This window comes from Microcaecilia unicolor, chromosome 12, assembly GCF_901765095.1.
Source record: "Microcaecilia unicolor chromosome 12, aMicUni1.1, whole genome shotgun sequence".
NCBI classification, from domain to species: Eukaryota; Metazoa; Chordata; class Amphibia; order Gymnophiona; family Siphonopidae; genus Microcaecilia; species Microcaecilia unicolor.
In genome coordinates, this window is record NC_044042.1 from 16,465,049 (window position 1) to 16,488,421 (window position 23,373).

Consider the following 23,373-nt stretch of genomic DNA (forward strand, 5'->3'; position numbering starts at 1 on the left):
AGAGACTGAGGTGACAAGTAGATAGATAGAGCGGAGAGCCGGAGGCTTGGAATTGGAGGGATAGATGGATTGGAGAGCAGGTAAGTCAATGGCTGACAAGTTAGCAGGCAGGCAGGTGAGGCAGTGGCTGCAAGCTAGCAGGCGGGCTGGAGCAAGCTGGTGCGGATGGACAGGGACGAGCAGGGAGAGGCTGGGGGGTAGGTAAGGCAAGTAAATCAGTGGGTGACAAGCTAGCAGGCGGGTTGGGGCATGCTGGAGCCGATGGATAGGAACGAGCAGGGAGATGCTGGAGAGCAGGTAAGACAAGGGCTGACAAGTTAGCAGGCAGGCAAGTAAGTCAGTGGCTGACATGCTAGCAGGCGGGCTGGAACAAGCTGGTGCAGATGAGCAGGGAGAAGCTGGAGCAAGCAGGCTGGAGCAGATGGACTGAAACAAGCAGGGAGAAGCTGGTTCAGGTGGATCGGAGCACGCTGGAACAGATGTACTGGAGCGGGCAGGCTGGAGCAGGTGTACTGGAATAAGCAGGGAGAAGCTGGTTCAGGCAGGCTGGAGCAGGTGTACTGGAACAAGCAGGGAGAAGCTGGTTCAGGCGGACTGGAACATGCTGGAGCAGATGTACTGGAGTAGGCAGGCTGGAGCAGGTGTACCGGAGCAAGTAGGCTGGAGCAGATGGGCTGAAACAAGCAGGGAGAAGCCTGACTGGAACACTGGAGCAAGCAGGGGAAGCTGGATCGGCGTACTGGAGCAAGCTGGGATCGGCGTACTGGAACAAGCTGGGATCGGGTGGACTGGAACGAGATGGGATCATGCAGACTGGAACAGGCTTGGAGCAGGCGGACTGGAACACACTAGGGCAGGAACACGCTAGCAGGGAGAAGCTGGATCAGGTGGACTGGAACGAGATGGGATCATGCAGACTGGAACAGGCTTGGAGCAGGCGGACTGGAACACACTAGGGCAGGAACACGCTAGCAGGGAGAAGCTGGATCAGGCGGACCGGAACAGGCTGGAGATGCTGGATCAGGCAGACTGGAGCAAGCTGGGCTGGGACAAGCAGGAAGAAGCTGGATCAGGCGGACTGGAGCAACTGGAGCAGATGGACTGGAACGAGCAGGGAGAAGCTGGATCAGGCGGACTGAAACAAGCAGGAAGAAGCTGGATCAGTCGGACCGGGACAGGCTGGAACAGGCGGACTGGAACAAGCAGGAAGGAGCTGGATCAGGCGGACCGGGACAAGCCGGAGCAGGAGGCAGGAACAGGCAGGGAGAGGCTGGAACTGCGGACTGGGACAAGCAGGAAGAAGCTGGATCAGGCTGCAACAGATGGACTGGAGAAGGCCGGGAGAAGCTGGATCAGGCGGATTGGAAGAAGCAGGAGCAGGAGCAGAGGCACTGGAACAGGCAGATGGATTGGGGCATGCAGGTGGGCTGTAATAGGCAGCTAGTGCAGATGGAACAGAGCCGGCATGGAAAAGCTGGGCCCTGGGTAGCCGGCCGAGAGTGAAGGGGACAGGCTGTAGCCACGCGGCAGGCAGGCAGGCAGACAGACAGCCACGACCAGCCCCGGGCAGAGAAGCTGCGCGTCCCAGTGCGCAACCAAGTGCGCGGCGCTTCCCTCCTCTTCTCTTTGATCAGGACGGCAGGCGCTCGCCCCGTTCCGGGGGCCTCTACGAGGCAGCAGGCAGCCGCGATTGGCCCAGATCAGCCCGTCCTCGCTGGCTCCACACCTCACCGTTGCAGGCCACCCGTGGCACCTACTCGGGCCCGGAGCAGCTTCGGCTCTGCCTGGACCAACCTAGGATGGCCCAGGACAGTGCAGGTATGTCTGCCTCTTCGGGACTTTCGGAGCTCTTCACAGATGACTGGTTCGTTCGGGTGATTACTTCAGGCGAGTGCCCTGATTCGGGAGCCCTCTGCGCGGATTTCTGGGGTCTTCCTCTGCTCTGAGTCAGATCGTCCGCTACACGGGTATATGGGTCCTCCGTGGCTTTGTTCGGGTGCTCATGAGACCATGAGACCGTCTCCCTTCCGCTCCGGCCCGCCGCCTGTCCTTCAGCAGGTAAGTGGCGCCTGGACTTTCTCAGTCCCGATTTGGAGCATCCGGTACACGGGTCTCTGGGTTCCTTCGCGGCTTTGTTCGGGTGCTCACGAGTCCGTCTCTTGTCCTTTCCGGACCGCCGCCAGTTCCTCAGAGATAGATGAGATAGGCGTCGGGTCGGCCTGAGTGAGATCGATCACTCGAGCTCGACTGGATAGTCAAATGGCCGGATGGTCACCTCGTGGGGGGAGGCCTTGTTCGCGGTTTAGGCTCTCGGCCTCCTCCCCCGGCGAACTTCGTTTCATGCTCCCCGGGAATGCAAACCCTACGAGAGGAGGTATTCCACCTCCTCGTGTGCAGCAGGGCCGCTCAGATCGCGATCTCCGACAGATCCCAGCGATCTTCAGGGGAGCTCCCGACTCAGCGTCCCGACTCGGCATCCGATCAGGTCGCCATCTTGTCCCAGTCTCTGTTGCCAAAGGCGCTTCTGGCATTTCAGACAAGAAATCCTGTGCAGCTTTCACCGTGTCAAAGAACAAGACCTTATTGTCATAATTCAACTTAAGTCGGGCATACAGGTGCAAAACTACACCTCTGAGTCGCAACTTTTGCGGAGTAATATTGAAAACAAAACTTTATGATTGTTATAAAGTCTTACTGCCTCGTAGCGCGTACAGAATTGAAACCTTATGAGCATAGTTGAGGACCCAGCATATAACCACCCTAGGTCAAAAGAAAGCCATTGAACGCTGCCCCAGTCTGTATGCCCTTTCAAAATGTAAAGAGCCATATTGCATAGGCAGTTGCAAATCTGGGGACAGCCAGGTCTCCAGAAACCCAATTAACTCCCTCTTCACTACAGACTCAGGGATACCAATTAGCTGAAGGTTATTCCTTCTGGACCGGTTTTCAAGGTCCTCCACTTTATCTTCATAACTCAAAATTCGGTGCTGTAACTTAGCACAAGTGTCCTCCAGTTGTTTTACTTGATCTTCCAGCATTATTGCTGATATTGTGAGTCTCGGTGGATTTCAGCAAACTGATCTTGAAGGCCTTCCAATTTAGTGGCAGTTGGCTGCAGGCGTTTGTCCAGGAGGGGTTCCAGGGCCGCCGTCACCTTAGCTACCACTTTCGTCACCCAAGCCAAACTAAGCCCCGCGGTGCCGGGTCTAGCCAGCGCCGCCATCTTGTCTTGTCCACCTTGGGAATGTTCAGCTCCTTTTCGCAGCGATTTCGACACCAAGTGTCTTTCATGCAAGACAAAAATACTTCTGTTGGGCCAAAAGTGCGTTCCGATAGCTGAAAAACGTAAACTGAAAAGCAAAAAAAAAAAAAAATTAATTGGCGAATCAGAGTGGAAAGACAGGGAGAGCTCAGCCTCAGCTTCCTCTCTCGGTCATAGCACCTTGTGACCCCCCTCTAATTTTTATCTAAAGACACCTGGCCTACTATGGTCTCTATTGCAGCCTCGCTATCGGGATACCCTATCTTCCCTGTTTTGGTGACATCTTTGAAAGATACCTTGTTTTGAACCATTCGTTTTTGAACAACCGTTGGCCTTCCCCCAGGTTCTAGTTTAAAAGCTGCTCTATCTCCTTTTTAAATGCCGATGCCAGGAGCTTGGTCCCACATTGGTTAAGGTAGAGCCCATCATTCTGGAATAGGCTCTCACTTCCCCAGAATGTTGCCCAGTTCCTTAGAAATCTAAACCCCTCCTCTCTGCACCATCATCTTATCCTTGCATTGAGACTTCGGAGCTCTGCCTGTCTCTTGGGCCCTGCGTGTGGAATAGGGAGCACTTTGGAAAATGCTACTCTAGAGGTTCTGGATTTGAGCTTTCTACCTAAGAGCCTAAATTTGGCTTCCAGAACCTCCCTCTCACATTTTCCTATGTCATTGGTACCCACATGTACCAAGACAGCCAACTCCTTCCCAGAACTATCTAAAATCCTATTTAGGTGATACGTGAGATCTGACACCTTCGCACCATGCAGGTAAGTGACCAGGCGATCCTCACATCCACCAGCCCCGCAGCTATCTACATGCCTAATGTCACGTTTGTGGCCGTGACCACCCTCATACTTACCCTGTTTCTGGGAGTCAGTGGCTGTGCTGGCTTCTGCTTGTCTCTGTGTCTGTCTCTGTCTTAGTTTCTCTCTGGCTCTGTGTGCTGATTGCACTACTGAACCTCACCTGTGTGGGCTTTGCCTCTTCCAAGATGGCTGCCGCCTCTTCGTCTCTGCCAGTATCCAAGATGGCTTCCGCTGTCACTTTCTATGGGATGCCTGCTCTGAGTGTCAAGCCTCTGTTTGGTTGCAAGGTGATTGCTGCACCTGTGGCTCTGGTGTTGGGCTTTATTAGTCATTTGGAAACTACAGTCCTGGCCTTTGCATTGCCATTTCCTCCGCAGTGCCTTAGGTCCTGAGGTTAGTGTGCTGTTAGCACCGTTTGCTTTCCTTGTCTTTGGCTCTGTGGGCTTTCAGCCCTTCTGTGTTTTGCTCTGTAGATTCCCTGCCCCTCTGTGTTTATTGCGCTATGGGCTTCCTGCCCTTCTGTGTTTAGCGCTTCGTGGGTTTCCAGCCCTTCTGTATTTTTTGCTCTATGGGCTTCCTGCCCTTCTGTGCTTATCGCTTGTGGGTTTTCAGCCCTTCTGTGTTTTGCTCTGTAGATTCCCTGCCCCTCTGTGTTTATTGCGCTATGGGCTTCCTGCCCTTCTGTGTTTAGCGCTTCGTGGGTTTCCAGCCCTTCTGTATTTTTTGCTCTTTGGGCTTCCTGCCCTTCTGTGTTTATCTCTGTGGGTTTCCAGCCCTTCTGTGTTTTGCTCTGTGGGCTTTCTGCCCTTCTGTGTTTATTGTTCTGTGGGTGTTCAGCCCTTCTGTGGTTATTGCTTAGTGGGCTTCCTGCCCTTCTGTGTTTACTACCCTGTGGGTTTTCTGCCCTTCTGTGTCCATTGCTTTGAACCCGGACATTCCCTGTCTGTCTGCCTTGCCATCGCTTAGGTGCCAGGGGGCACCCCTGGATCTTCATTCCTGCTGCTCCTGTAAGTCCTACCGGCTGCCAGAACCTGAAGGCTCAACCCGAGGGGGTAGGCAGTCAAGTGTAGGTGAAGCCTAGGTCCAGTCCGGGTTCCAGTCCAGAGTGTTCCGGGCCGGTGTATGTTCCAGTCTGGTGTGCTCCAGTCCAGTGTGTTCCGGTCCGGTGTGTGTTCCAGTCCGGGGGATTGTAGTCCAGTGTTCCAGTCCTGTGTCCTCCAGTCCGGGGGATTCCAGTCCAGGTGTTCCGGTTCGCTGGGCGGTGCCTGCAGTCCCTGCCGTTGTGCTTACCCAGTGTGGGTTGGTGGGTTTTGCCTGCTGCTGTCGCTCCTCGTCAGCAGCCCAAGGGCTCACGTTTGCTCCAGAGCCCGGTCCCGCGGGCTCCGAACCTGACAGAACATGACAGACCTGACAGAACCTGACACCTAATAATCGAATCACCAACTGCAACAGCTGTCCTAACTCTTCCTTCTTGGGCAGAAGCTCCTGGAAACACATCACTCCAATTGTGAGAATTATTTCCTGCTTGTCCTTGGAGAAAGTGAAGATACTTAACCTGTAGCAGGTATGTGGAATGCCCTCCCGCGGGAGGTGGTGGAGATGAAAACGTTAATGGAATTCAAACTTGCATAGGATATACACAAAGGAATCCTATTTAGAAGGAATGGATCCACGGAATCTTAGCGGAGATTAGGTGGCAATACCAGTAATTGGGAAGCAAAACTGGTGCTGGGCAGACTTCTATGGTCTACGCCCTGATCATGACTGAATAGATATTGATAGGATGGAGTGTAAATTTTAAGGAATTTCGACGTTAGGTTTAGAACTTAGTACAAGAACAGTGCTGGGCAGACTTCTACAGTCTGTGCCCTGAGAATGGCATGGACAAATCAAACTTGGGTATAAAGTATCACATACCATGTAAAATGAGTTTATCTTGTTGGGCAGACTGGATGAACTGTACAGGTCTTTATCTGCCGTCATTTACTATGTTGCTATATTCTCTGAGGACTGTAGACCTTATATTCTCACAAACCCTCCCTCCTCCCCTTGGAGTTGTCGCCTATTTTTTTTTTATGCTGAGGTATCTAACTGCGGTAACCATGCTCTCGAGGTGGGTGGAAAGGCACTTGCAGTTGTGTGGTGGAGCGACTCTTGCGCTCCACAAAGCTCTGTTGTTTAGCTTTTTTACAAACTCCAAACCAGGCAGCATGGAATCACATTACCCATTTGTGAGAATATAAGGCCTGCTGTCCTTGGAGAATACCTTACAGGTAAGTATCTTCGCTGAAGTGACCCTTTAGTGGAACACTGGAACATGAGTAATCATACAATAGGTGACCTGAAGTTTTTTATTTTTAAAGTTCTAGCAAAATTATGGAGAGTAGGTCTTTTGAATAAACGGCTTCTCTAGGAGGAACAAAGGACTATCTTTTTTATGAGGACCTTTTCACCATCTGACCTCAATTCAGAGATTGATTATAGACCTTTTTTTTCCTTGAATACATTTGTTTATATTTCTCAGGAGTTTTTATGAATTTATTTTTATTTTTATATTCATGCTTTTACATGCTTATTTATTATTACAAGCTAGTTTTTATAGGTATGGCATGTATTAGCTTGAATAGATACGCTATCTTTTTTTGATTTTTCTTTTTCCATTTGACTGTAATGTTTTTATATGCCTGTTTTTTACAGTGTTTGGCTGTATTTTTTTTATCCGGTTTTATTCTTAACCAGTTATTTCTATTAACCATTTTTATAACTGGTTTACTTTTCTATCCAGTTTTAGAGCTTGTTTTACAAGTGTCACCATCTATGTGTTTTAGCATATATCATGCATTATTCATATTTTACATATTTTAATTACTGTTTCATCATGGGCATCTGTTTTCGCATCGTTTTGCCCGAGAGCATTCAGGAGAGTAGCAGTTTTGCTTGTCACATAGGTGAGTTCCTTAGGTTTGTTTTTATAGCTGTTTTTTAATCCTGATATATATTTTCTAATCTTGAAATATGCTAGTCCTTTTTTTAGCATGTTAGCTAGTGGAACCTCTTAAATTCTCCTGAGCACTACGAAAGTGTTTAACTGGCGGCATTCTTAATTTCCTTTAACCTGTATTACCTGGTTTGTAGTCATAACTGGTTTTTAAAGAATAACCGGTTTTAAGCCAATCCAGTTATTTTATATCGTTTGTGCTATATCAGCTTGTTTTTAAGATACACATTTTGATTTGCTTTGGTGTTTTGTAGTACATTGAAGGCAGTGGCTGGCAAAGTGATAATGTTCAACTTTTTTAAAATCTTTTTTTACATTCATTTTTATATTCTGTATTCATCCAGCTTTTTTATACCTGCAGTGATATTGTGATTCATTTGCATTTATCTACTTTCAGTCAGCCTTCCCTTTCTTAGCACTAAACATAAGAGCATTGTCATCTAGAGATGGGTTACTCCAATGTGGCTCCCAGTATTACACCACCTTGAATGAATCTCTTCATAAAAGCGGTTAATAAATCTCAATAAATAAATATTCAGCAGCAGTATCCGGTTATGTACTACTGAATATCCTGTGGGGCACGCTCAGTGCTAGTTAAATGGGTAGAAACCTCTCCTGCCCAGTTAAATATTGATTCCTGTGATTTCATTTGCCTTGATTTAAAAATCTAGTGTTGAAATTCATTGTTAAGCTCCTAACTTTGTTTCCCGCCCTAATCTACCCCTGTTGCTATCCATGTTTTATGCTCCTAAATTTAGGAGTTTAGTGAAATTTTGAGTATAAATTTATGCAGTTAGCCATAGTAAATTTTCAAAGAAATCAGTTTAAGAGCATAACCCTCAAAGTGGTCCTTTTACTAAACTGCGGTAAAAAGTAACCTGTGGTAGTGTGAGTGTGTCTTTTTGGTGTGTGCTGGTCTATTTTTTACCGCTGTTGGAAAAAAAGGCTTTTTTCCATGGGGGCAGTAAATGTACTACTTGAGCCCTTAATGCCAGCCATCAACCTAGAGATAAGGGCTCACACGGTAATCATGTAGCACGCACCAATGTGGCCATGCTGCTGATTACTGTAGGGAACGCCCCCAACGATAGAAAATAATAAACTTTTCTACCATGGGAACCAGCATACGCCAACTTCAGAATTACTGCTGGGCGCCTATGCTGTGCTGGTGGTAGTGCTGATTTGGCGTGCACTACCTGCGCATTAGCCCTACCGCTGCTTTTTAAAAGGGCCCCAAAGTTAGGAGCATAAATCCTTTGAGTATCAAGCCCACTGAAGTCTAGTGAAGATCCTCAGAGTTGATTGTGAAATCCTATGGAATGTAATATATGCTTTACTTGAAGAAGAGTAGGCTGAAGAGTATTTTGGCATTGTACATATTGTTTTAGTCCTGATTACTCAAGTGTAAGATTTCATTTGGTCTTCCATCTCCAACTGATCCATTCCGTATGGATATCTATACAGTTTTATCAGTAGTTACTGTTTTGTAAAGAGGGGAAGAGAATAAGATGGTGGATAGAGAAAGGGACTAATGAAAACATAACTCTACTTTGTGGCCAGGAAAATCATGATGTTGAATTATAATTAATCTAAACACCTGTATTCCTAAGCATAGCCTTTATTCTTAAGCTTGGTTTGTAGATGATTTAGACAGACAGATTGTATTCATACTATTCTGTGTCTGATATAGGAGAGATGAGCAAATTGAAAAATGACAATGAAACTGAGCTTCAGGAACTGAAAAAAGCCTTGGTAAATATTGCCTATCGTACATGTGGTATTCATAAATTAATAAAATGGAATTGTGTTTTGTAGGTATCCATTTTTCTTTAATTGCAACATGTTAGCTTTTTGCAATTCCCAAGTATTGTAGAAAGTTTCTATTAGGTATGTTATACTAGCCATAGATAAGATGCAGAAGAGTGGCCATAATGCAACGTTAACAGCACCTGTATGACTGCATCAGGCTTTCAAGGGCAGTGTTTCCCAAATGGTAAGGAATTAAAGGGAAACACGAAAGAAGGAGATGGGATAGTTGGGCCCTACTCTGTGCATCCTCCTTCATTGAGTCCATTCAGCCTCTGTCTTTATTCTCAGGCTGAAAGAGAGGAAGAGAATACACTGATTACTGGATGACAATCATTCAAAGTGTTAGGAGCAGCAACAGTAGAAGCTGATCTCTTGTTTTCCTGATTGAGGCTCAAGGAAAGATGAAGCAACTTTTTTTTTCTCATTCTTCCTATTTTCTCTCTTTCCTTTACATTTTATTTTTATTTTATTTTTCTTACATTTGTACCCCGTGCTTTCCCACTCATAGCAGGTTCAATGTGGCTTTCATATTATATACAGGTACTTATTTGTACCTGGGGTAATGGAGGGTTAAGTGACTTGCCCAGAGTCACAAGGAACTGCCTGTGCCTGCAGTGGGAATTGAACCCAGTTCCCCAGGACCAAAGTCCACCACTATAACCACTAGGCCACGCCTTTCCTTTTTCTAATTAGTTTGTAAACTGGTTGAGTGTTTTCTTGTTTAGCAGTATAAGTGCTCTGTAAACAATAAACAATAGGAAGATGGTTGCCAGAGGCAGCTTCTTTGGCATATATTTTTGAATGAGTGTGTGGTCTCTAAGAGGCTTGGAGCTCATTTATCTAGGATCTAAGTTACCTCTTGGGCCAAGTTGCATGCTGTTTCTTCTGTAGAAATTTAGAGCAGCCACCTTTGCACAATATTACTATCTGGAGGTTCATGCCAGGGAAGATGCAGCCTTTGGTGCTAGCTTCCTCAGAGAACGTTTCAAGATCCCTCCCTGCTTAACGGTGTTGTTACATCCCATATGCCTGAAGTGGTCTTGCCTGCTAAATTTCTTTCCTTGAGTCCTACAATAACAGTGCAGGATCCCACCCATTCTATATATGTATTTGTGGTTTCCTAGTTAGTGTCTAGTGGTTTATTTATTTTCCCTTGGATCCACTGGGCATAGGGGAGCAGCGCTGGTGGGAATCTGCAGTGCCCCCTTCTCCTTCGCCTTTGAGGAGATACAGGAGAGGATTTTGATGCTGGGTTTGTTACAGAGATACTGAGGAACTGCAGGCTGCACAGTGCCCTATCCAGGGTAGGGTTCATGAGTTTTCATTCTGTGTCTCCATCTTCTGGTAGGGGAGCAAAACCCATACATCCTGACTAGTCTGGTAAGACTCAAGGGAGGAAAATTAGAAGGTGAGATCAAATTTTCACATCTGAGCTGGTCTGGCAGGACTACAGAAAAGGATAGTAACTGGTAAGCTTAAATTTCACCGTCATCAGTTAGAGACATTGGCTTTTAAAAAATCTATTATCATATATACAATTTTTGAACCTTCAGTTGGTACTCTCATCACCTCTGTTTATTCCCCTTTTCATTGAACTGTACTAACATATGCAGACAATCTTAAAACCTAGATGAGTTTGTACTATTTAAACTGTGTAATTGTGTTGTTTCTCCAGTGATATGATGAAGAGGGATAATTCTTGATAGTGTGCCAAAGGTACATTTGGTCCAATAAAAAGATATCACCTACAATTTGGTTGTCGATTCTTATTTCCACATATCCATGTGGACTAACATGGTAGTCACAATTCTCAACCATCATTAGCAGAAATAAAGTATTTCTTAATTTATTACAAGTTTCTAATAAGTTCTTGTTTTGTTTAGGAAAGTTCACTAATGGTTCAAAAGGTTTTGGAACAGCAAGTAACTCAGGAAAAATCACAAAGCAGAGCATTAATGAAAGAAATTGAAATGAAAGATTCTAACCATGGCAGTTTCAAGGTAGGCTGAATTAGATTTTGTTATTGTTTATAGTTTGAAACTCATTTTAGAATTGTATTGACTGCATAACATGAGAACAATTTTGTAAAACTGCAAATATCCTCAATTTTTAAAGTGTAGTCTTTGTGTTCAGATCTTATGGAAATGTTTTGTACAATTGATTCTCTGAGGACAACCAGGATGCAGTCATTCTGACTGGTGGGTGATATCATCCAATGGAATCTGGTGTGGGAGTTTCTAGCTTTTAAACTAGAAACAAGGGGAAGGCCGACAGTCGCACAACAGTGTATGGTTCAGAATGAGGTATCTTGTAAAGATATTGCCCAAACAGGGAGGATGGGGGTCCCTGATGGTGAGGTTGCAAAGGCGACCGTAATAGATTCGTCTGTAAACAGATATAATAAAAATCAGGCAGAAGATAGTAAATTAACACTGTCAAGTAATCAGCATAATGTGACTAGGAATAACTTGGTCTTTATGCAAATGCTAGGAGCCTAAGACATACGATGGGAGAATTGGAATATATTGCGCTAAATGAAAAAATAGATATAATAGGCATCTCCGAGACCTGGTGGAAAGAGGATAACTAATGGGACACTGTCATACCGGGATACAAATTGTATCACAGTGATAGAGTGGACCGGATTGGGGGAGGAGTAGCACTGTATATTAACGAGGGCATTGAATCTAATAGACTGAAAATTTTACAGGAAACAAACGACCTTTTGGAATCATTATGGATCGAAATTTCATGTGTCAAGGGGAAAAGGACAGTGGTAGGAGTGTAATACCGTCCGCCTGACCAGGATGAGCAGACGGACGCAGTCATGTTAAAGGAAATTAGGGATGCTAATAAAATAGGCAACGTGATAATAATGGGTGATTTCAATTACCACAATACAACAACATATAATTTTCTACACTACGATAAAGTATTAAGAGGATGGCATGGATGCATTACTTGAAACCTTTACAAGCACTTAAATGGAGAAAAAAGACCTCAGTAATACCGGCATCGCCTCCCTCCAAAGGAAACACCTTATATTAAGAAAGCGTGCCTCTTTAATCATGGGTCAAAAAAACTCCATATAAATGTTTTCATAAATATTGTCCATCCATCCTCTAAAATACTTCATAAATGGAGCCACGAAAATCAAATATTGTAACTAAATGTTACTTATCTTGGATGTCCAAAGTTTAACAAGTTACAGTCCTAGCAGATAATTCTGCCGCTTAAATTTTCACACTTGCATTCTGCTATCTTCACATATCCTAACAGGGGAACCCTGTTTCGCCGAAAATTGGCTGCGTCAGGGGAAAAAAACTTTTTCAATAATTACATCCAAGAAACAAATTCGCCCCATGTACTACCAGAGGCAAGGCAACTTCATAATGGCGGCTGACACTTCCTACAGCCGTTAACGTTTATATTCAGTGTGTGATGTCATCAATATGCTTACCAATCACCTTAAAGGAAAGCCTTCCATTCTATAGCACTGTTCAGGCCTTTAGGTATTACAGTCTGTAGAGTGAAGATCCATCGTTGCTCCTTTTGTCTGAGCAGCCTTCTAATGTCTCCCTTTCTCTCCGAAATCTGAAACTGTTCAATCACTGTGCACTTTAAATCTGCGAACTTATGTTGTTTAAGCATGCAATGTGACACCATGGGCTCATGTATCTTCTCTGTCAATATGCAATGCCGATGTTCTATCAGGCTTGTCTTTAAAGAATGTGATGTCTGACCTACATAATACAATTTGCAAGGGCAAATTATAATATATACGACATTACGAGATGTACAATCCATATGATGTTGGTAAGGATAACATTTTCCAGTATTCTAATCTATAAATTCTTTAGAAACAATCATATTCATGCAAACAGAGCAATTACCACAAGTCCCATGAGTCCCTCCATTTGTCTGTATGGCACCTTCACGATTCCACGTTTCAGCAATGCATAAAGTATCATTCAAATTGCTATTGCGCTGAAAGGAAAAAATCACTTCCATATTTTGAAAGCAAGGATGAACTTTCAATAACGGAAGATGTTTCTTAATAATTCTTGTCATGGAATTGCTGTGAGCGTTAAACTTGGTCACAAATGTCAAAAGGTCTCTGGATTCTTGCTGATCAACGCAGCCAATTTTTGGCAAAACAGGGTTCCCCTGTTGGGATATGTGAAGATAGCAGAATGCAAGTTTGAAAATTTAAACGGCGGAATTATCTGCTAGGACTGTCACTTGTTAAACTTTGGACATCCAAGATAAGTAACATTTAGTTACAATATTTGATTTTCGTGGCTCCATTTATGAAGTATTTTAGAGGATGCGAAGGTGGTAGAACGAGAGGACATGAAATGAGATTGAAGGGGGGCAGACTCAAGAAAAATGTCAGGAAGTATTTTTTCACAGAGAGAGTAGTGGATGCTTGGAATGCCCTCCCGCGGGAGGTGGTGGAAGAGAAAACGGTAACGGAATTCAAACATGCGTGGGATAAACATAAAGGAATCCTGTTCAGAAGGAATGGATCCTCAGGAGCTTAGCCAAGATTGGGTGGCAGAGCCAGTGGTGGGAGGCGGGACTGGTGGTTTGGAGGCGGGGATAGTGCTGGGCAGACTTATACGGTCTGTGCCAGAGCCGGTGGTGGGAGGCAGGGCTGGTGGATGGGAGGCGGGGATAGTGCTGGGCAGACTTATATGGTCTGTGCCCTGAAGAGGACAGGTACAAATCAAGGTAGGGTATACACAAAAAGTAGCACATATGAGTTGATCTTGTTGGGCAGACTATATGGACCGTGCAGGTCTTTTTCTGCAGTCATCTACTATGTTACTATGTAACATTAGTACATTGACGGAATATATAGTGACTGAAAATAAGTAAACAAACAAACTGCAGGCTCTTCTGTAGCAGGGGCATAGCTACGTGGGGACATGGGCCCCCACAGATTACACCCTGGCCCCCTCTACATTTGACCCGCCGCCGCATCAGGTACCTTGTTTGCTGGCGGGGATCCCCAAACCCCGCCAGCCGAAGAGTCTTCAGCGCCGGTCGACTCCGGCGCCTTCGTTCTCTGATCATTCTGTTTCTGACGCCTTACATCCTGCACTGTGCGTGTAGCCAAGGCGTCAGAAACAGATGATCACACAACGAAGGTACCAGAATCGACCAGCACTGAAGAAGACTCTTTGGCTGGTGGGGATTGGGGACCCCTGCCAGCAAACAAGGTACCTGATGCAGCAGAGGTGACAGAGGGGGTCCAAAGTGGGGGGGGGGGGGTCGGCGGCGGGGGGAGGCAGCTAAACAGTGCCCCCACCTCGGGCTCTGGCCCCCCTCCCACCGAGGTCTGGTTACGCCCCTGTAACCTGTAGAGAGCCCTTTCTGGTGCAGTCAGATAATGGGATAATAATACATCTGTTACATTTTTGCTCAAGGTGGTTTCCCCATTTCACTTGTACTGGGCAATTTAACTCATTGTTTAGGAAGGGATTGTTCCATCAAGCTCCATCTTTTGGATATTTGTTGAGTCTGCTTCAGTGTCTGAAGCTCACCAGTCCTTTCTGCAGATTGGATTATCTATTCAGTGAAAATGCAAAAGAAAAAGCAGCTTCCAAGGCTTTGGTAGCTTATTGGATCAAAGAGACAATAGGTGTACTTGTATTTCTAAGGGATTACTGGTTCTTGCAAATATCTGTCTTCCTAGGCATGACATAGATTAGACTCTGCAGCAGAGATTTGTAGAGCAGACTCTTTATCTTCTCTTCATTCCTTCACAAAACATAATAGACTAGACATGCAGGCCAAAGAGGAGGAGATCTTTGAGATAAATGTCTTGAAGACAGCCTGTCAGTTTTCCAACCATTCTGAGGGAGCTGCTTGGGCATATCCCAGGAGTCTGGACTAGTCTGGTGGGACCATAAGTAAGGAGAAGTTTGGTCTTACCTAACAATTATTTTTCTTTGAGTCCCACCAGACCAGTCTAGAACCCAACCCACTTGCATTATTATTCAACTCACCTATCTGCAAAGTGGATAATTTTGAGTAGTAGAATTATTCCTTATATATTATAGTTTATATGGCTGAGGTTGCCATGTTTGTTAAATTTTTGATTGGGAGGATGGGTCAATTGGCTTTGTCAGTTTTCGGGACAGTGTTAGTTCTGTTCTTTGGTACAGGTATATTGGAGTGGTGAGCCTTCACAGGACCCTATATAGGGTCTTGTAAGAAAATCTGTGCTTCTCTGTCTCTCTGCTGGTAGGTGATCATAAACCCAGGTAGCTGGACTGGTATGGCAGTACTCAAGGAAAGGAAATTAGCAGGTAAAACCAAATGTCTCCTAGGTTCGCATTTTTTAAACTATACACATTATTTTGAAGGAGAAAGTATCCAAAGTAAAAGCAGATGCAAATTTCTATGGATATTTTTTCCTGGGACCGTTTTGAAAGGGAAAGTACCTGGTTAAGTTTAGACTAACTATTTATGCAGTTGGGCAACTAATTAAATTTAACTGGGCAGCATTAAATATTAATGTCCTCCATCTAAATTAAAACTTTGGTCTGGAATGCTCCAATTGCTGTATTCAGGTAATTGTATACATTTTGTCTGGCCATCAAAGTCTATGCAGCCAGCAGAGAGAATTTATAAAGTTCAGATTGCTCTCCTAGGTGTAATTTGCCTGTTTAATTCGAAGTGGACTAAGGGTAAGAAGTCTTGCTGGCAGAAGTGGTGGTGGTAGGGGGAAACCAACTCAGCAATAGCAACTGAGATAATGCCTATGATTTGTCTGGTAAAGTTACCTAGAAAAATTATTTGAATATTGGTCTCTAAGGGGCTCTTTTACTAAGCCACAGCAAAAAGTGACCAGTGGCAGTGCGAATGCGTCTTTTGGGCACGCGCCAGGCCAGTTTTTACTGCGTCCTGGAGAAAGGGCGTTTTTAAGGGGCTGGAAAATGGATGTGTGGCAAAATAAAAACCAGTACGCGCCCATTTTTTGCCTGAGACCTTACCGCCACCCATTGACTTATCGGTAAGGTCTCACACGTTACCTGGGTGGTAGGCATGCAGCACGCACCCACTGCTGTTTACCACTGGGTAAATGCCATGTGGTAGAAAATTTTTTTGTTGTGTTTTCAGCGCATGCCAAATTCAGAATTACAGCCTGGGGCACATGATAGCTTGGCAGTAATGCCGATTTGACACATGCTGAACGTGCGTAAGCCCTTACGTGCCTTTTTAAAAGGGCCCATAAAAGTCTAATGAACAGAAAGTGACATCAGGACAATCCAGATCTATTACACAGCATTTTCCTAATAGGTCATTTGGCTAATCCAGCTTTTACTTCAATGCTATTTTTCCTGTATGTGAGACGGCTGTTTTTTTTTTTAATTAAAGAAATGGGGAGTTAGTTATTCCCAGTCACTAAACTTCAAGAAGAAAATAAGAATGTTTCCAGAATCCAAGTTAATGTCTTTTATCTAATTTGCACGTGTATATGTTCTGTGTATATATCTTATGTAATTTTAAGAGTTAAAATATTTTAAACAGGGAACAATTCAAGGACTTTTAGATGAAAAGGACCATCTTGAGAAAACAGTTAAAATATTACAAGAAAATGAAAAAGAATTACAAGATATTACCCAGATCCGAGAGGTTTGTAAATATATATTTATATATATATGTACTGTATATATGGATTGCCCAGCAGCTTCCTACATTTTCCTTTGGACTTTCAGCTCAGTCATAACCAAATTCCAGTAAGGGCAATTTGATAACTGCCTATGTAATTGCAACTTACGTGTGTAAGTGCACTACAAGCTATTCTATAAAGTAGCGTGTACGTGCATTCGTGTGTAACCACAAGGGCCTGTATATAGGGGCAAAACATGGGCAGGATATTGTCACGTCTCCTACTTACACTTATAATTTATAGATTAGTTTAAGTTACAAATGTGATATATAGCACTTAGGCACAAGCATTTATGCCTTCCATTTACCTGGTATAAATTAGGGCACCTAACATGCATACAGTTGCGGGTTTATGCCTGTATTCTATAACAGAATCTGTGCACACAGATACCATTATAGAATTGGCGCTCAGCAGTCGCTCTCAGGGCACCTAACATGTGACACCCAGTTACAGAATTGTCCTCATTGTGTCTGTGGAGCCATAGATCTTCATTCACAGCTATTTGTTTATTCGTTCTTGTATCCCACAGTTATTCAAACATGAGTTTTGGTTCAATGGGTTTTTCGTCTTATAGTAACATAGTAACATAGTAGATGACAGCAGAAAAAGACCTGCATGGTCCATCCAGTCTGCCCAACAAGATAAACTCATGTGTATACATTACCTTGATTTGTATCTGCCTTTTTCAGGGCACAGACCGTACAAGTCTGCCCAGCAATATTTCCCGCCTCCCAACCACCAGTCCCGCCTCCCATCACTGGCTCTAGCACAGACCGTATAAGTCTGCCCTCCACTATCCTCGCCTCCCAACCACCAAACTCTCTTCCCCCACCTGCTCCGCCACCCAATTTTGGCTAAGCTTCTGAGGATCCATTCCTACTGCACAGGATTCCTTTATGCATATCCCACGCATGTTTGAATTCCGTTACCGTTTTCATCTCCACCACCTCCCGCAGGAGGGCATTCCGAGCATCCACCACCCTCTCCGTGAAAAAATACTTCCTGACATCTTTTTTGAGTCTGCCCCCCTTCAATCTCATTTCATGTCCTCTCGTTCTACCGCCTTCCCATCTCCGGAAAAGATTTTTTTGCGGATTAATACCTTTCAAGTATTTGAACGTCTGTATCATATCACCCCTGTTCCTCCTTTCCTCCAGGGTATTGTAGGGCTATTTCCCTGTGAGCCTCACTCTGCTGATCTCAGCCTGTGTATACAACTATGTCAAGATGGAGTCTGTGAACTAAGACCCTGCACTTCAGTGACCAAGCAGATTCAACTTTCTGTTTGTACCAGAGCTCTGCTTGTGGTAAATAACTGGCAGGTCTGGAAAAAACTCAAGGATATGCAGTGGGCTACCTGACCCTTGCACCTCCCTGATGAGCTACAGGGGGTAAGGCCATGGTGCCAGCGAGTCTGATGAGAGACAGGAATGCATACCACAATGTAACAACTGGAAGATCAAAAAAAGGTTTTTCTTGCTCAGGGAAGGAGCTGGACAAGATCCTGATTGGTTGCTGTCTGGTCACCTGGGAATCAGGGGCCAGAGAGCGAAAAAACCAGAAGGAGAAGTACAAGGAGGACAGACAGAAGAAGAAAGAAAAGAAGAAAGGGAGAATTTGTCTGGTTCTACTGGAAGAAGGGTAGCTGAAAAGAAGACCAGCGGGACCTGAAGTGGTCCACAACCTTGTGAACTGACCATCTGAAGAAAGTACCTGTTGGTTCAGCTCTACCGGCCAGAGAGACTGTAATCCTGCATGCTGCAGAGAGCCTGTGTTGTTTCCTAAGACGGGGACTCGCTGTAGAAAACAGCTGGAGTCTAAAAGGAAAAACCTGTGTCCACTTCATCTGAGAGACCACCTAGAGTCGGCTCGGTGAGGATTACAGAGATTTATTTCCTATAGTCGGGGATTAGCTAGTGGGTTCTTACCTCAGCAAAGGCGGGTTAGTCAGAACTTTGTGATCAGGAAGATGTGCTGCTAACTGTATTACTTCATGACCTAGTCAGTATTATTAATCAGGATTGTGTAATAACCTAGTAACCAGTGATATCAGTGTTTTAGTTAGACAATACATTCTACAGTTGCTTATCAGCATAAGGGAGCTACAATTGCACAGCTGAGCTGTAGTGTAGGGTGTATTATTCTATTTTCTTACCTGTATAATAAATTAATATATTTCACAGCAGTGACTTTACTTTTTTTGCAGTTCTCTCTAACAGAAGAAAAGTTCTGGTGTAGGCCCAGAACAGCCAGGTTCCTTTATAATATATAACCCCTGGACAGAGCTAGGAAGTTGGTTTAGCCAGACTCCTGTAAACGGAACCTGGGAATTGCTCATTGGGTAGCTTTGCCCAGCATAGTTATTCATCCTATAAATGCTTACAGTATACATGTTCAGGTCAGCAAGTCTCTGCTCATACGTCTTGGAACGCAAATCCCATACCATTCTCGTAGCTTTTCTTTGCACCGCTTCCATTTTTTTAACATCCTTCACAAGGTACAGCCTCCAAAACTGAACTCCAGGTGGGGCCTCACCAACGACTTGTACAGGGGCATCAACACTTCCTTTCTTCTGCTGATCACACCTCTCTCTATACAGCCTAGCAACCTTCTCGCTTCGGCCACCGCCTTGTCACACTGTTTCGTCGCCTTCAGATCCTCGGATACTATCACCCCAAGATCCCTCTCCCCCTCAGTACCTATCAGACTCTCACCGCCTAACACATAAGTCTCTTGTGGGTTTCTACTCCCTAAATGCATCACTTTGCATTTCTTCGTATTGAATTTTAATCTTATATTGATCTCCCTTTGAGATTTACTTTACTAGCAACAGGCTTCTGGCGAAAAGACCCCCCTAATATTCAGCGCTATTTAACTGGTCAGAACAGCTGCAAAGCAGCTAAATTGCGCTTAATTGGCTATCTGCCAATATTTAGCAGGGGATAACTGGTTATTCCCCTGCTGAATATCCCCGGCTAGCGGATAGCCAGTTATATCGGCCAATATAACCGACTATCTGCCGATTTTCAAACTGGGTTTCACAGCCGTATTTGGCTGCTGGAAAACCTGGTATATCTTTGGCCAGTTTAAAGATAATCGGCTAAGTCTGAATATTGACTTAGCTGGTTATCTTTAAACTATCCAAAAATAAACTGACTATTCAATGCCGGTCACTGGAAACAGTCCACATTGAATATCTGTGCTTACAGCTGACTCCCGCCGTCTGAATATCGGCCCCACAGTCATGCTTTTCTTTCAAGCTGGCAAAAGCATACTCTAAGCTAACCTGATGTCTTTTTTTATGGCTAATTTTCTTTTCATCACCTAGTAGATCATACAAGAAAAGACCATCTGATCCCTGCTGCAGTTAGTAGCTTGAGTGCTTATATGATATTACTCCTTATTCAAGTTTTATTTGTTTCACATTTCTATCCCACCCATTAGTTAGGCAGGTTACAATAAAACATACACAATTAAGTTAATTTTTTTTTCCTTTTTGTTTTTTTACCATCCTGGCTAGAAGAACATACAAGTTCCCATATTAATACAGTATCTGTCGCTCCCCCAAAATGCTTACCTTAATGACTTGCCAGCAAGCTTTCTAATCTAAATAAGCTGTCAAAGTTGTTGAGGTTGTTGGCACAGCACCCACCCTCTTAAGTCTCTTTGGCCTTCCTGGATGATAACTAGTTACACCAATCTGTTGACTCCTACCCAGTTGGTTTATGGGCAGTTGTAGCCTGCTAGTACCAGTCCTGCTACACTTTTGCTTGCAGTGTTGCTAAGTTGTGTTTTCTTTATCTGCCACTTGTTTTCTCACTCTTATCTTGCCTTTCTGCTTTTGAAGAATGGAAAGGTGGGTTGTTTGAAATACTGCAAAATTCATATTGTATCTCTCCAAAGCATGCTTGAATTCTGTCACAACACTGGTTTCTATCTCCTCTCTTGGTAAGTCATCTTTCTGAGGACAAACAGGATAGAATATTCTTACAACTTGTTGACATCATCTAATGGAGTCTGTGTGGGAACGCTTCTAGCTTGTTTACCACAACGTTTTAGAGCATTGCACCTTGCATACATATGCTTTCCCATCTGCTACTGTCTCATGAGACCTAGCCAGTCTCGAATTTTCTGCAGAACATATCAGATGTGCTTATATTTATTTTTTGTTACATTTGTACCCCGCGCTTTTCCCACTCATGGCAGGCTCAATGCGGCTTACATATTGTATACAGGTACTTAATTGTACCTGGGGCAATGAGGGTTAAGTGACTTGCCCAGAGTCACAAGGAGCTGCCTGTGCCTGAAGTGGGAATCGAACTCAGTTCCTCAGTTCCCCAGGACCAAAATCCACCACCCTAATCACTAGGCCACTCCTCCACTCTGTGTTCTTTATGACTTTATTGAGCTTGTGTGTAAGTCCTGTTGCTATTGTGTGGGGTCCACATTCCTGGTAGCACACCTTAGTTACATTTTCTGGCACCTTTCAAGTTTTTGTCATTGTCCTTGGTCTACTAGGTTTTCTTAGACCTCCAGCAACCAGCTGGGTAACGTTTTCCATAGTCAATTTATTTATACATTTTTTCTTATATTGTAAACAAGTTTTAGAAAGCTCCTTTCCTAAGAACTTGAAAACTTATCTATGTAAGAAATATTTACTGTGAAATTTACTGTGATGTTTGTTTTATGTTAATGAATCATAAAACTCTATACATTTCATAAGAAAATAAGCGTTGCCATACTGGGACAGATGCCCAGTATCCTTTTTCCAGCAGTGGCCAATCGAGGTCACAAGTACTTGGCAAGATCTCAGAACAGTAAAACAGATTTTATGCTGCTTATCCTAGAAATAAGCAGTGGATTTTCCAAAGCCCGTCTTAATAATGGCTTATGCATTTTTCTTATCCAAACCTTTTTTATATCCTGCTAAGCTAACTGCTTTTACCCCAGTCTCTGGCAGCACATTCCGGAGTTTAATTACACAAGTGAAGAAATATTTTCTCCGAGGACAAGCAGTCCGTTGTATTCTCACTTGTGGGTGACGTCATCCAGTGAAACCCGGTGCGGACGCTGACTAGTGAGTTGTAGAAATTTCTACCAGCGTCTCATTGCGCATGCACTGGTGCTTTCTTGCCTAATGCCTGAGCTTGGGTCCTTCGGTTTTTGTTTTTTCGTGGATCTGAGAGGACACGTCAGTGTCTTCTGTTCATGGCACATATTTTTTTCCAGTGTTGCAGTGTCTTCCTGTGTAGCTCTATTTGTTCTCGGTTCTTCATTTTTAAAGGTATTTTTTCTTTTCTTTTCCTTCAGCCCAGTTTTTCATTTTATTTTCATAGTTTTTTCTGCATTTTAAATTTTCTTTACTTTTTGCAACTGGCTAGGCCTGTTTTTAGGTTGGATCCTCAACCTCAATTGAACACTGCCCCTTTTTTCTGTGATTCTTTTTTCGATATCTCAGAAGACCCTCAGTGGTTTCAAGAGGTGCACCCAATGTAATGGGTAGTTTTGATAACGAACCCACACTTAATGGTGCATTGGGTGCCTCGGCCCTAACCATGAGACTCTTGTTCTTTCTGTTTGAAAATGCAGTGAGGACACATAAGGACACATTCAGGAGGTTAGCCTAGAATGGGTGGCAGAGCTGGTGGTTGGGAGGCGGGGCTAGTGCTGGGCAGACATATACGGTCTGTGCTGGGGCTGGTGGTTGGGAGGCGGGACTAGTGCTGGGTAGACTTATACGGTCTGTGCCGGAGCTGGTGGTTGGGCGGCGGGGATAGTGCTGGGCAGACTTATACGGTCTGTGCCAGAGCCAGTGGTGGGAGGCAGGGATAGTGCTGGGCAGACTTATACGGTCTGTGCCAGAGCTGGTGGTTGGGAGGCGGGGTTGGTGGTTGGGAGGCGGGGATAGGGCTGGCCAGACTTATACGGTCTGTGTACTGAAGAGGACAGTACAAATAAAAAAACTAGCACATATATATGGATGGGCTGAAGATAGAACCCAAAGTGGTGAACTGGATTAGGAACTGGTTGACGGACAGGCGCCAGAGGGTGGTGGTGAATGGAGTTCGCTCGGAGGAGGGAAAGGTGAGTAGTGGAGTGCCTCAGGGATCGGTGCTGGGGCCGATTCTGTTCAATATATTTGTGAGTGACCTTGCCGAAGGATTAGAAGGTAAAGTTTGCCTATTTGCGGATGATACTAAGATTTGTAACACAGTGGACACCCCGGAGGGAGTGGAAAACATAAAAAAGGATCTGAAAAAGCTAGAAGAATGGTCTAAGGTTTGGCAATTAAAATTCAATGCGAAGAAATGCAAATTGATGCACTTAGGGAGTAGAAATCCAAGAGAGGCGTATGTGTTAGGCGGTGAGAATCTGCTAGGTACGGATGGGGAGAGGGATCTTGGGGTGATAGTATCTGAGGATCTGAAGGCGATGAAACAGTGTTGACAAGGCGGTGGCCGTAGCTAGAAGGTTACTAGACTGTATAGAGAGAGGTGTTACCAGCAGAAGAAAAGAGGTGTTGATGCCCCTGTACAAGTCGTTGGTGAGGCCCCACCTGGAGTATTGTGTTCAGTTTTGGAGGCCGTATCTTGCAACGGATGTAAAAAGAATAGAAGCGGTGCAAAGAAAAGCTACGAGGATGGTATGGGATTTGCGTTACAAGACGTATGAGGAGAGACTTGCGGACCTGAACATGTATACCCTGGAGGAAAGGAGGAACAGGGGTGATATGATACAGACGTTCAAATATTTGAAAGGTATTAATCCGCAAACGAACCTTTTCCGGAGATGGGAAGGCGGTAGAACGAGAG

The 23,373-nt window shown here is 44.5% G+C and overlaps 1 protein-coding gene across 1 annotated transcript in view; it reads left to right on the forward strand.

Annotated features, from left to right (window-relative positions):
* The window catches only part of LOC115482081 (synaptonemal complex protein 1-like), a 265,107-nt gene that overhangs the window by 208,360 nt on the left and 33,374 nt on the right, over positions 1-23,373 (forward strand). The window contains exons 6-8 of the mRNA XM_030221644.1: positions 8,759-8,820; positions 10,761-10,877; positions 16,420-16,524. Of these exons, the coding sequence (XP_030077504.1) occupies positions 8,759-8,820; positions 10,761-10,877; positions 16,420-16,524 (284 nt within the window). The remainder of the gene's footprint in view (positions 1-8,758; positions 8,821-10,760; positions 10,878-16,419; positions 16,525-23,373) is intronic.